Here is a 14,778-nt window from a genome sequence, read left to right as displayed (position 1 = left end):
ATGACGGCTCTTAAGGTGGGTCCGGTGACTTGGAGGCTACATCAGTTAGCCTGAGCATGCTGAGCAGTCAAGGTTTTTCTCTCCTGCATGCAGGATGGGTGAACAGATGGCTGGACGCAGACGGACAGACAACGTGATAACCAGCAACAAACGGTGGGTGTGGTCGGGGTTAGTGTGACAGACAGTGAACGGTGAAGTTAAAGTGGGATGGTGGTGGTGGTGGTGGGCGATGGGGAAGCACACAGATGCATATACATGCAAACATGTGTGTGGGGGTGGGGGGCTTCACGTCACAACCACACCTACCTCTTCGGGAATCAGCCGTTTGAGTTTCTGTACAGAACGGATGCAAGAAGGAGAGACACAGAAGAAAAAAATGGAAATCAAAACAAGGCACGGGAGGATTAATCAGAGAGTAGGGGAAAACAACCACGCAGACAAAGGGTGGAGGGGAAGGTCGATCAATTAGATGAAAATCAATCAAAGGGCTTCAAAGGAGTAGTATATTTCAAAGGAGTTCATTACTGATTGATCTTGGCAGGATAGGAGGTGGACAACACACCGGCATGCTCGCTAAATCAATGACCTCATTAAAACTGGGCTCTAGATTAGCCCATGGATAGTCTGGCCCCTTGGAGAAAAGACAGCCGAAGATTGAAAGTGTGACCTATTGGTGGGATAAACAGAGACTATCAATTTTTGTTTGTGAAAGTGTCGATACGTGGTTCAGGTCCCTTGGGCCACACAGTGCACGCACTTGCAGGTCATGACCACTAGGTGTCCACATAACCCCAATAATGATCCTTGATGGCAAAAGCTCTGTAATACCACTTGTATACACTAGGAGGTATCTCCAAATGTTTACAAATTTAATTGAAGGAAATATATTCACACACGCTTTAATCTTTTGAATGAAGATGATTGGTCACACAGTACCAGTTTTGACTGGCAGAGACTCCCTCAATGGCTCATTTTACGGGGGACAAATGTGCCACCTTCGGAAAGCTGGCTAAAAACAAGTGTGCATCACTCAGATGTATTCGACATGTGCCCACATTCACAAAAGGCAGCCATGGATCATCGGAAAGAAATCACTTATGCTTCATCTTGTATAATATTAGTATTGCACATTTTATTGAGTTAATTTGAATCAGGTCACTGGCGCTTTAGGGGCTATTGAGCTTCTGTCTCTGATTGGTTGCAGTCGATCTATCCCGGGTTGTTTACTTGGGAGCTGCCTTACTTTCTGCCGTTTCTGGTGAAGTTGTGTGTTAATGAGTGATTTAAGGGAGTTTCTTCTTGCCCCCTGGGGGGGCAGGGTTAGGGGGTGGCATAATGAAAAGGTCAGTTAAGCTCTTTCAGAATGGGATTAAGGGCTATACAAATAAAATTGATTCGAAATTGAACAAGCATCCAACATCAAATAATCGATTATTCAGACCCATCCCTACTAAAAACATGTTTTCACAATGATGTAATAATATCCCAGCAAGGAAAAGTTCCATGCCAGAAAAAGGCAAAATCGTTTTATCAACTCATTAAAGAGCCATTGTAGCTGTTGACATTTTAAACCGGCTAATCTACGGAATAAACTTCCTCTGGAGTTCCAGCCTCCCTTGCCAACTAGCTTGCGGGTAAACAGTTGGAAGTAGTAACAGGAAGGCCCCATTAGCGTGAATGCTGACGGTCATATGTAAACTCCCAGGTGCTTCTGACTGAGTGGTGGAGCAGATGCTTACGCTGCAGAAGACAGCAGAGGTCGACATGAAAGCCAGCACTTAACGGCACCAACGGTTCTCGTCCAGCTAAGGTTTTCTAGTGCTCTCTCGCCCTACCCCCGCTCTATCTCTCTCCCAAGAGAGGCGCCTTCGGGCACTAGGAATAGACCACAAAACAATTGAACTTTGTTGGGGAAGAAAATGAGGGAAATTCCAAGGCACACAAGGGGTCATTTTGGTTTCACAAACTATATATGGAGATGGATTCCAGGCCAAGTTAATTCAGACAGTTTATTAGCAGCGACATTGTTCTCAAAAGTCAAGAGACGCTGCTAACAAAACAGTGTGGTAATAGGCATGTTTGAAGAAAGAAAACTACCGGGAAAAGTACCCGAATGCTGGCCTAACACCTGTTATTACAGAGATTTAGAAATTTTAAAAAAAAACATCAGAAAATACACTCCGCACTAGAATCTTCTGTTCAATAAGCCTGCAAAGGATAAAAATACTTTTGACTTCCTGGCAAAAATAAGTATTTCATTAGTTGCAAATCGAAAGTGCACGGCCACATGAATATTTTTAACCCGTTCAGCACTGGACATGCTGCTTTAGTCCGTCGTGCTAATGAATCAGCCCTCAGTGGTTGGAAATCCTCAGTGGTTTTCTAATTCTCCCACCCTCCTCTCCTTAAATCCGTTTTCTGCTTGTTAGCACTCCTTCAGCACCAGCTCCTCACCTAACTAACCGTCTCTTCCTCCCTCCCTCTCTCCCTCCAGAGTCATGGCTCGTTGGTTCAAGCTCTGATGACCCGCCTGCCTGACACACAATCCGTCTTCCTCTCATCTTGTTTACACCGTCACTTCCTGTTCCATGCCCTCTGTAATTACTGTCTGGTTAAAGCATTCACATGGGTAGCATGAAGATTCTTTTTTTTTTTTATATCTCTCTCACGCACGCACACACCCCCATAAACACACACACACCCACAAACACGACCCCACACACACCTTGGATTTATTACAGTAGTGGATTGCAGCTATGTGTGAGTAACATCAAGTCGGTCTGCTATCAGCTGAATTGAGTGTGGAATTCAGCTGATAGCAGACCGTTCCTCTTAAGGGAGGCATTCCGAACGCAGGTGTAAAGTACTGGCCCAAAGCCAAATCAATGATCCAACCAAGTATTCATTTTACAAGCCATGAAACACTGTGCAGTAACATTCAGTAACATTCCAGATTCTAGCCAAGATATTTCAGGTGTTTATGATGCAATGTTCCAAACACACCAGGCCCTCAGCCATAACCCCTCACATGCACACTTGATGAGTAGGTGTCGCTTTAAAAAAAAGGGTCAGGATAAAAAACCGAAGCTTTAACAGGCTACGCAGGGCTGACTCTTACTGCTTAAAAGGATGTTCCCCACTTCAGCCAGGATGCACCATACATTGAATTATTATTAAATGTTCACATCTTCAGCCGCGTTGAGCATCCTGACACCGGTCCAGTCTTTGGTCTAATGAGAACTCCCGTGTTCTGTGTGTGTCTTGTGGTGTTCTGAAGCTGTGGAAGAGCGGGGGGCTGTCTGTTTGACCGTTGCCGTGTCTGGACAAGCTAATTGGCCCTTTCCCTGACGCAGAGAGAACATACAAGGAGGGGGCTGGCGGTACTAGAGAAAGGTGTTCTGGTGGAGAGAGTGGGGCGGCTGTTCTGTTTAATGATAAGGTAGTTAGAGGTGGAGATGGCCACATCTCTGCTTTCGATTTTCCGCTAAAACCTTGCAAAACAGAAACATGCACACACACACACTTGGATACAAGTGAGGCCATCCCAGCCACAGAGCGGAAACAGAGGAGTTGACAGCAAGCGGGGGATTCGGGGTAATCTCACAGGAAACATAAATACTGTTTTCCACAGGAACAAAGAGTCAGCGGAGCAGGGGGGGGCGGAAGGAAAAGACATACAAAATAGACCCCAAAAATACGAAATAATAATATAACGCAAATGTACCAACACTGTGTGTGCGTGCGCTCAATCCTTGATCCAAGGCAGGCTCATGACTCAGAATGAGGCTTTAAACCATGCACTGCTATAACACACACACACACGCACACACACACACACACACACACACACACACACACACACACACACAGAGTCAAGGAACATTAAGCAGTGATAATAAACTATTGCAATACCAAGAAGAACACTGAAGGAAGCTGCATCAAATGAAATTCGAGCTTCTGCATTCTTCTCCGTACAAATGATGATTCTGTGAAGATGACCAGAATTGTGCTGGCTACAGTAGGGTGAGGCAGGTCTCTATATCGGTCTGTGACCACACGACCAAGAGAAGTAACAGTAGCTCTCACATACGTGATGCTTTGCAGCTTTCCGGTTTCTTCCACCTCGGGTTTGTTCTCTATTTGTGTCGCCACTCACTTACTTAGCTCATCAAGTTCATTTAGAATAGCCTGGGAAGGGTTGCCTTGGATGAAAGCCATCAAAAGTGTTATTTGTAGGGGAAAGACATTTATGCTTTGACTTTCAGTCACCCAGGAAGCTAAAATAACCTTCTGCATTCAAATGAGGGGCTCGCAATCGACTAGCATATTGCCCTGCACCTTTACGGCATGTTTGGCAGTGTTTTTTGCAACGAGAACATGACTAGATTGCAAATGTTGACATTTCCTCGTTCTCTGCTAGAGAGCCATGGCTGGCAGGCCAAACATGAGTTTGTCCGGTCGGCAATTAGCGCAATGGACTAGCAAAACGACTAGACTGTTGTTTCACTGGGGCTGATCAAATTATCTGTTCACCGGAATGAGCTTTTATTGTGCGATAATCCAAGTGTGTGCTGGGAGAGTGTGAATTTAAGTGGATACGGGCGAAAAGGCGAAGTGGGGGTAGATGGACAAGGGGTGAGGGGGTTCTCTGATGGGGGGCTGTGCAGGTGTGATGGGCCTCTATGGTTCGATGGTTCTGCCCCCCCCCCCCCCCAACAGCGGGTCTCCAGCCTAGAGATGTTCTGGGAGACATTAGCTGAAAGTGAAGGTGAATCCCCCTGTTTTAGCCTGACTTCGACACCATGAGATTCAAAATAGAGCAGCTTGCTTCTCTGGAATGTGTACTGGCTGGTTCCACATTAGTTGGCGGGTTCCTCTGCTCAAGGACACTTCAGCAGAACAAATAGTTGTCCCTTCCCAACGTCCAGGACACAGGTGGCTTCCACACCTGCACACTGATGGCTCTGGAAATCTATTGGCGCCTTTTTAATAAATCATAAGCATATTATCTGTGTGTGTGTGGGTGTGTGTGTGTGGCAACAGGCAACAGATGCCAGCAGAGGACACCGTTGAGTGAAATGTTGTGGAGGATACGCCTACAGCCATCTACCCAACAAGCACTAGGTCATGTAATAAGGCTTCACTCACACAAGGGGACAAACACGGTCACCTATTCGGAATGAGGAATATTTGCTTTAGAAAAGAAACTTTGTTTGTTCTCTTTCCTTCTCCCCCTCTATCACTCTCTAACCTAAGCAGTTAAAACTTACAAGGAAACATGATACATATATATATACTTCCTTAAATGGATGGAGCCCTCTCCCAAAATCTCAAAAGGAAATAAGTGTCTAATGTGTTTATGTTTTATGTATTATTAAAATATGCAAATGCAGATACGATATAGGTACACACACACACAGATTAAAAGACATAGGAATAAAGCAAGTCTCCCTCCCTCCAAGGATGAAATCCATCGCCCACTTCAGCTCGGTGACTTCATGGGAAACTGGTGAAATGAGAAAACCTGGACTATTTATAGAATGAACGAGCGACGGCAAAATATATATGAGCACCCTATTGATTCATTTGTCAAAATAAAAGCATGACATCAGTGTGGGTGTGGGGGTATTGGAGAGATGGAGATCTGGTAGGACCCGTTGTGTTGATGAGCTTGATTACTTAGTTGCCATGACAACGAAAGGAGTCACTGAGGGAAAGACAGGGCTAGAAAGAAGCAAGCATGCCCGCTTGTGGCTTACATTTCCTGTTCATACAGTCGAAACAGGAAGTTACACACCAAACACGCACACACACCCTTAAACCGTTAAACTGCCTCACACAAAAATAAATCCCCCCATTAAGTGCAGCGATTGCTCACAGTGCAGAGAATGGGGTTAGAAAATCAAATGAAATAAACTTTAAATACATATTTAGACAGCCATAGGTTTAAAAAAGGCTGACACAAATACGCAAAAGGTTGTAGTAGACTTATCGTAAAAGTAGAGTTCATTGGCTCCATAATGTAGATTGAGAAGAGTGAGGATGAGCGATAGTTGCAGGAGGTGAGTATCAGCAGGAAGAGTTTCACGCTCTATTAAACCCTGTTCCTTCCTCCGCCGATACACCCCTCTGACCTGACCTGACCTGACCTTCACGCGCGCGCGCGCACACACACACACACACACACACACACACACACACACACACACACACACACACACACACACACACACACACACACACACACACACACACACACACACACACACACACACACAATGTGTTGCAGAGTGTTTGCAAGTCCAAGTGGGACATGTTTTCTGCATGACTGAGCTCCAATGCTGCAAACTTCCACAGTCTGCCACCATGAAAAGAGAATGAAATACCCCATTAATCAACCACCCCTCCACCCCAGGCCTCGTCATAAACAGGCGGAGCGGCAGTGCCACTGTCTGTGAGCAGGGCTCCTTGTCTGTCTACACCACCCTCTGTTGTGGTTGAGTTTAGGCTTTAGTCTAATTCCCACACTGTGAAACAGAGCGCCTGCGGATCGCTCGCTCTCTGCGTGCCATGTGTTTTTGGAGTAGCACATGATAGACAACCCATTTTAATATTTGCCAGTATGGCTTGAAGCATACAGACATCTGTCCGTCTGTTATAGGTTATTAGCCTTTTTCTATTTTCAAATCGTATATAAATTGAGCCCCAAAGAAGACTTTTAGCAAAGGGCTCAAGACTGCATGAAACTGCAAATGTGTTTCAGGAACCGAATGGTATCAGATATTATGTGTGATGTCCTGCTTCATTGAAACATCATGTTCAGGCCAGGGCTGGCACATCCAGTGATTGGCCTGAACATGACCTCTTCTCCAGGAGATCATATTGTAGTAAAACATAACACCACCGTTAGAGATATTCCATGATTGGTTATGATAAAAACATTTTTAGTTGCCGGCAATGTTGACGCAGCCTGGTAAAAATGAAAACCTCATGTCCATGCACTGTGAAGTGCATGCAAAACAGGATAGGTGTAAAGACAAAGCGAAACTGCTGCTTGCATCTTACGAATGCCAAGATCGATTCATTCCAACATCCGTGCAGCAACACCATGCTCCTCCCTGACAGCTCCGTGCCATAACCAAAACTTTACTCCTTGCTTTGCAATGAGCCGTTTCCTCAGTAACCATGGCTTGAAAAAAGCCTGTGATCCATGGTAAGAGGTTGCCACCGCCCCTGCTTCCTGAAAGACAATCACTTCAAAACAGGCAGAGATTCAGCCTATGGACAGTCCTCACAAGTGTGATAACCATAGCTATGCACCTCATTGGGCCCTCTGGGGGGGGGGGAGAGGGGGTGATTTTCCTCTGGAAGAGGATGAGAGAGCCCTTGCATTGGGATAGATAGGTTCAATGTGTGCCCATATGCCTGGAGCCATTACGTGTGGCTAGGGCCTGAGAGGTAATCTCAGAGAACAAACACTCAGAGGAAAATGTCAGGAAACAGTTGCATATCATTTACTTGCTGCGACGGCAAGTGAGTCACGAAGACTGTTGAATTGTACCCTTGTTTGAACAACCACAATTTTCTATTGTGCAATGCTCGTTCAGAGTGTGTGCCTGTCTGTGCCTGTGTGACAATATAGGTCAGGACAGAACAAAAGGCCCTGTAATATAAAATGTAACGCATGCCGCCTTGATGACCACCTCCATCCTCATTCTCCTGTTTCATGAACATGTCCATTCAGCGTTCCTCCTAGCACTAACACAGGGTCTCTATGCACACCATCCCACCAGCGGAAGACGGAACGAATTAAGTCGAGCTTACTATATGAACTGGCAAAGTGGCAACCAATCATAACTGATTGTAAAACCCTTAGGAAGCCTGTAGTTTGCAGAGGAATTCTTGATGTGCCTCTTCGATGGGGACTTCTGAAACCAATATCGACTGAGCGACAAATAAAAGGAAACGGGGTGTCAAATTGAACAGGATGCTTTGAACAAGGGAGCTGAAGCAGCACCTTTTACACTCATGACAGTCCTGTCATTAGGCGCTCAGACTATCCAAGATGTGCCTATGAGCATGCTAATCAATCTCTCCGGAGGAGATAGTCTAAAATCGACATAATTGGACAGAATTCATCGCCATCCAAGCAGGCAAAAGGTTATCAGGATTTATCGAGCCCCTTAGAGAAGCAGGGGAGGACAATGAGACGGTTCTTCAATCAGAGCGTGTGATGATTGCTGGGCATTTTCTGCCTGTTGACTCGCAGGCCATGGGCCGCCTCCCCTTGAGCACTAATGAAGCTTTCCAGCAGCACACCGCCTTGATTGCCACCTCAGCAGACGCTCAGTGTGCGGCCCTGAGAGAGAGAGAGAGAGAGAGAGAGAGAGAGAGAGAGAGAGAGAGAGAGAGAGAGAGAGAGAGAGAGAGAGAGAGAGAGAGAGAGAGAGAGAGAGAGAGAGAGAGAGAGAGACCGCATCGATGGGCACTGCTTTCGCCGCACTCCAACAATACCTAACAGATCAGGAGGGAGCCGTGTGTGTGTGTGTGTGTGTGTGTGTGGACCACTTAAATGAAGGTCTAATTTCACTAGCGAGGCCCAAGTCTCCTAAATGATGAGCACTTCCACCCTCACTCAGCAACATCCCCGCGGCCACGGCAGCAGGCTAGTACCGACGGAGGCCCGGCGCACACTGAATCTTTTATGGGCCTACCGTCAGACCTCACCTGGAGTTTGCTTACTCAAGGGGATTCTGCGCATCGTATACACAAAGAACAAATAATAAATCGGAGTCACCGAACACCCATGTTATTTGGGATGTAGCTTACGACAAATGACCGGACGTTTTGTGAACAACTAGTTAAGGGAGCAACTAGTGAGCACATTACAATCTAACAAGAAAAAAATGGTTGGGTAACTATTTGGTGGGTACAATAACAACTATTTGAAATTATTGATATCACATTTTTAGGACAAATTCTGGTTTTAAAAGAATTCTCCGACATGCATCATTGCACTCAGCTCTCCTGTAGGGAATGTGTCCCACATCACAACTGTTCTATTGTGCTTGTGGGACATAACCACTATCATGCTTTAGAATTCTATTTAAATATATAACAATCCAAAATAAATAGTCTGTCCGGACATGATAACGATGAACTCAGGTCCTTACAATTATAATTGTATTGATTATTTTAATTATCAGCAAGGGCGCAGGCTGGCTTGTACTGCCATGTATTTTAATTAAGGCAGGAAAAGACAGACCAGTCACAAAGAGCAGTGCCTGACCAGACACTAGGCTGAACAGGGCTGTGGCGAACTGTGAACCAGACGAAATTAAATGGCCTAATTAGACAACTGATTGCATGCTGTTTTTTAAAACGACAGGTTGTTTGACGTTAATTAATAAGACATCATCAAAATCATGGTTTCATATATAAATGGCTTCAGTGATTCATAACTCGGCAAAATACTGCCCAAAATTGTTTAATCGACTTGTATTTCTGGTGCCTACTAGCAAGTGGAGCAAGGACTAGTCAAATAATGGTGAACATTCTTAATGTCATGTGCACCCACATGAAGGCATGAATATTCTTACTGATTATGGAGCAATTTGCATCCTTGTTCCTGTAGAGGCCGTGAGGTCCCTCGCATTCATTCATTCAGCTTCGAAGTTCATTGCTGCACTGACAATTTCCCCAAAATAAACAAACCTCCATTGAGGTTTTCCATACATAGCAAGAGATAATTAAGGCGAGCTCAAAGAAAACATTACTCATGTAGGCGTGGGAAGAACATAGGAGGGAAGAGAGGGAACTGTTAAAGGGAGATATGAGGAGGAGAGAGACAGGGCGAGACAAAGTAGTCTCCCAAGTAGCTATCTGCACACCAGTTCAACATGGCTGCCATCCATCAGCATTACCCCACCGTTTACTCCCCCACTCTGACCCCTAGCCCCTCCCTTGAACTCTATTTCTCCATTCATCTTTCTGTCTGCTGGTATCTATCTCTACCTGTACACTGTTGAGTAAACCAGGTATGGATGAGTTCATTTTATTTAACATGAAACATGTTAACCCAACACATTAACCTAAACCCCAAATGGAACCAAAGACGGCCACTTCAGCGACCAAACAACACACAAAGGAAATTGCGGTCATCATGCACGTCTGCAGAGGATCTTTATAACCTTTGCCCTGCAGAGGATACAGTTGTGTGTCTAAGGTGCACAGAGGTGATGCACCAACATTGACAGTTGCAGTCTGCTCTAGAGCTATGGAAAGGCCCCCCCCCATGGTCGGTCCCTGGCAGGCTCCATACAAGAAACGACAATAATGAATTCATACAGTATGGGTGTCAGTGGAGCAGCCACCACTTAAAGTCTGGCAGCTTGACTTGAGCTTACTCATTCTAATACACCTTAACGACAGGTTAAGTCAGAGCCAGTTAAGAATAATCGTTTCTTTCCTGTGAGGAATGCCAAGGGAGATTTTGACGTGTGTGTGCCCGTGTGTGGACCGATGTTTACGTGTGTGATAGCGGTTATGTTTACGAGGCTTCGGTAATGCTTGACCCATCTAACAAACACACGCACAGCGACAATACACGGTTGTGGTCCTCTCTTGTTGACATGGACACTGGTGTGCAGCCCAGTGGAAGATTAGCTGTAATCTGACAGACTGGAAAGAGTCCCACTGGAGGACTGACGTTGTAATCCCAAATAAGCCTGAAGCAACCTATAAATACATTCAGTCTCGCTGTAAAACCACCTAGAAGCCTCACCCTCTACCTGACAGATCAAAAGTTGTTGCACACCGTGGACTAGAGTCTAGACAGTGGGAATGCTACCACCTATCCCATTTCTATCTTGTTTCTTCCCTTTACTTTGTATGGACATTTCCCCTGGTGTGTTTTCAGCAGTGCCTAAGAAAGAGGGAAAGGGGCCAGAAATAGAAGTAGAATGTGCATAATGGTAGTCTCATCCTCTAATGCTGTTAGGACGCACCTTCCTCTGCGCTGCATCACTCATTACATAGAAGACGGCCGTAATGGATGACCACAACAGACCCGGAGCCAGTCTGCAGAGACAGCTTAAATGTCCAGGCTACAGAATAGAGGACTCATTTATCAGGTTTGGACCTTGAAAGACGATTATCCTGGGTTCTACTTTTAAAAACACAAATGTCCTCATTAATGATGTAAAACACACACACACACACACACACACACACACACACACACACGCCGATCACCAGACCTTTGTAAACCACAGAATACCATAATAGCTCCTCCTGAGAGTACACCTATAGAAAGGAAATTGGTTAAATTAGCATCGTACCGCCAATAGCAATTAGAGGCGTGCACAGCAGAGCAGAAAATAGTCTCATTTATGAGGAAATGTTGAGCAAATGATGACAGGCAGCATGGCGGCTGGATCCTGGTGCTCTGAAGTCAGTGACAGTGAGTATTTTCCTCAAACTCAGCGCCCGCTTGAAATACAATGTTCTGCATTCATTGTGGTTATTTATAAAAGATAAACAAGAAAAAGTATACTTCCTGAAATTCCACCTACATTGTTTTTGCTAAAAAAGTTTATTTTACACGTAACTATGGTGACGATTAAACTGATATTTGTGGCACCTAACTGGCCCCTATGTATATATTGGAACTTTAAGTTGTTAGATAATGTTTAAAGAAAAATGTTGTGTGGAAACACTGACGCAATGTCAAGGTTAAAATATCACTAAATTGAGGGATTGCTTAAGCCAAACTCCTGTGTCAAGTAAACTTACTAGTTCAAGTATCTGGCATATAAGCTGCAAACGTCATAGCATTAACTCTCCCACACGCACCAGCCACGCAACGATTCGGAAGACAGCTTAATAGCCCACTCAGGATGATGCATGCAATCGGGATGGTCCATGAGAGAGAGACAGAGAGGGATAGAACTTTCACGATGGTATTAACTCAGACCTGTGACTCGTGGATTGCACCAAATGTACTTTGCACCTCATGCCATTCGTCTAAAGTGCTTTCGTTATCTTTATTCCAAAGAATATGTATTGGGCTGTGTATCTACTTCACTGGCTGTAATAGCCCACACAAATTTTGTTCAATTCCTATAAAAATGGCACATTATTGCCGCAATCTCGCGAGTAAAAATGATATATTTACATCTAAAATTAGCTCTATGCAATAAATCTAAAAAATATTTAACTTTTCTACAACACAAACAACGGAGACTTTGTTTACCAAGTGTTGCAGATTGCCTAGCCAATAAACATCAACCCCCTCCCAAGGGTCCATTCCACAAGTTATTTAAACCCATACCATGGCCCCTATGGCTGCACACTACAATAATCCACCCCCGTCCAGGCAGGCAGGAATGTTCGGAGACCTGAACATGGGAGATAGCCATCTCACATGTTACCTCACTGGTACCCTTTGACACAGGAGCCTGGCTTGTTTGCCCCATCTGAACCCCAAATTGTTGTAAAGAGCTGAAGAGCAAGGGTGTGTGAGGGTGTGTAAAGGTCAGATTATAAAAGGCAAAATAGGGAAGAAAAGGACGGCATCTTGTTGGCCAGCTGACACAACTAGTTACACAACGGTCATAGATGAACAAAATTGTGAAATAATTTAAATGCAATGCATTGAAGATATAATGACTGTTAACTCTGTGGTTCAAACTCTAAAAAGACCTACGCACATGCATGCATGATAGACCGCGCTTTGATGTGGCAGAGGTGGGTAAAGGACAAGAGTGCTTATAAAGGAGACGGCATTATGTTGACCGAAGAACAAAAAGGCTGAGAGGTGGTGAATGCTAGCAGATGGCTGTGCAGACCATGGCTACAGCCCGATAATGCTGCATGCACACAAACAGTTTGGACTAAAACAACCCCAGACGGTAGCCAAATTCCCTCCTTAACCTCACTACACCCGTGTGGCACAGGTAAGCTTAACAAACTAAAAAGGCAACGCTCTGACTGGAACCGGTTCAAGAAAATATATACCCAAGCTGTTGTTTCGAGAGCAATTGTAGCACTTAGAGCCTGGAAAGGTATCCAGACTGGGCAGGTGAAGCGGCTCTAAGAAGGGGAGGTGCTGGCTAGGTGATGAGAAATGGATGGAGAATATTCAACAGAGCCATTAGCACACACGGCTAGGGTAACCGCAAGAAGACCTTCTCCCCCGAACGGTAAGCTGTCCTTGGGGCTGAGCTGAGACTGCCCGGTCAGTAAAGTGGCGGGGGAGACGGAGGGGGACGTGGGAGGGGACGGACCTGCTCCTGCTTCACTGGTTGTTGACTGCTTTGAAAACGGTGAATCTTAATCATAATCCAATGAATGTGCATACACACACACACACACACACACACACAAACACACTGATGACGCCTGCACACGCGAAAACTATTGCTCAGCAAGTTGTGCGCACAATCACCGTGAGAAGCCAATGGAGCCACAACTGGGACCGGGTTTATCAGTACAGCTGGCCAGCTTTAAACGTGTGACCACCCCCCCCCTTGTGGGATCTGTATTCTGACAGATCCCACGGATCAGTAGCCCACCTCCTCCTCCTCCTCCTCCATCCCCACCCACATGCCGGCCTCCTGGTGCCTGAGAAGCTTGATATGCTAAGCAGTGTCCAGGTGGGCTGTGCTGTGTGGATAAGGAAGCACACTTCCACGTCTCATTAAAACTGCATCGCGGATGAGAGGCTGCTGGAATACCTCGATGTTTCGGAAGAGACGGCCTGCTCAAAGTTTGAAAACCTGTCGGGGGGCCGTCGACGACCGTTGTTTAAACATTCATTATCCATCTTGCGCGCTCACCGCTGAGAAAACCAGGTTTTAGAAATTCCCTGCAGATAAGATATCTATATCTGCATAGGTATGGATTTAAGAGGGCGTTATCCCCTGTGACTTTGACACCTGACATTGCAGGATACTTTGTGTTATATGTTTTTCGGCTTCCCCTTATCTCTCTTTCTGAGTCTGTGTCTGTGGCCGACCAGAAGTCATGATGACGCATACACAGAGGCCACTGAAGGGGTAAAATCTGATGTCTGGTACAACACAGGTCTAAGCCCTGCATTACAACACTCCCAGCTGCCTTGTTGTCATTTCATCTATCTCTCCACCGGTCTGCTGCCCTGGGGTCCTGTCCCCCAGGAAAAAAAACATAATCTCACTACAGCAAAGGAAAATAAACACAAAAACAATAGTTCAGAAAGTCCTGCGTCACAGAGCAGGCATGGGGGAAGGTGGGATTGGAGGCTAACTATGCAATTTGTGAACAGCAGTGACTCTGCATTCCTCTGTGTGTGCGGGCCCTGTCACACAACTCGCCGGCCCTTCCTATTATACGGCTCGGTTCAGGTAGAGAGGATCCGCCGAGCAAAACAGAATCAGTCCTTGGGGTTGTGGTGTCAAACGGAGGATTCCACCTCATAGCTTTTCTCCCCGCAGCAGTTTTGTATTTGATTTCAGGGACTTTGCCTTGGTCAGTGGCTCAAGAAGTACAAAGAATATATTAGTTCCAGTTTGGCGCAAAATATGTCTCATACTTTGCATTCACCTGATTCAGGAATTGACCACAACGGACGGTTAGGGCAACAAGGTGCGTGGATGCAGGTTGTCATTTTAGGGATGCAAATATTGGGCCGATGTATAAATAGACAGACATTAATGGATCCCATTCACACCTCATGCCAGTTGAACCAGAGTTTCCTTGAAAGCTAATCATTACCATTTTGAAGGGGACATGAGTTTG

General features: G+C 45.4%; 1 protein-coding gene across 1 annotated transcript in view; it reads right to left on the bottom strand.

The window, feature by feature from the left end:
* diaph1 (diaphanous related formin 1) overlaps positions 1 to 14,778 on the bottom strand; it is a 99,865-nt gene that overhangs the window by 81,601 nt on the left and 3,486 nt on the right. The window contains 1 exon segment of the mRNA XM_079744836.1: positions 307 to 333. Coding sequence (XP_079600962.1) covers positions 307 to 333 — 27 coding nt within the window.

This window comes from Pollachius pollachius (genome assembly GCF_949987615.1).
Source record: "Pollachius pollachius genome assembly, chromosome: 10".
Classification (NCBI taxonomy): domain Eukaryota; kingdom Metazoa; phylum Chordata; class Actinopteri; order Gadiformes; family Gadidae; genus Pollachius; species Pollachius pollachius.
Note: the sequence above shows the minus strand (reverse complement) of the source record. Positions and strands in the feature narration are given on the sequence as shown.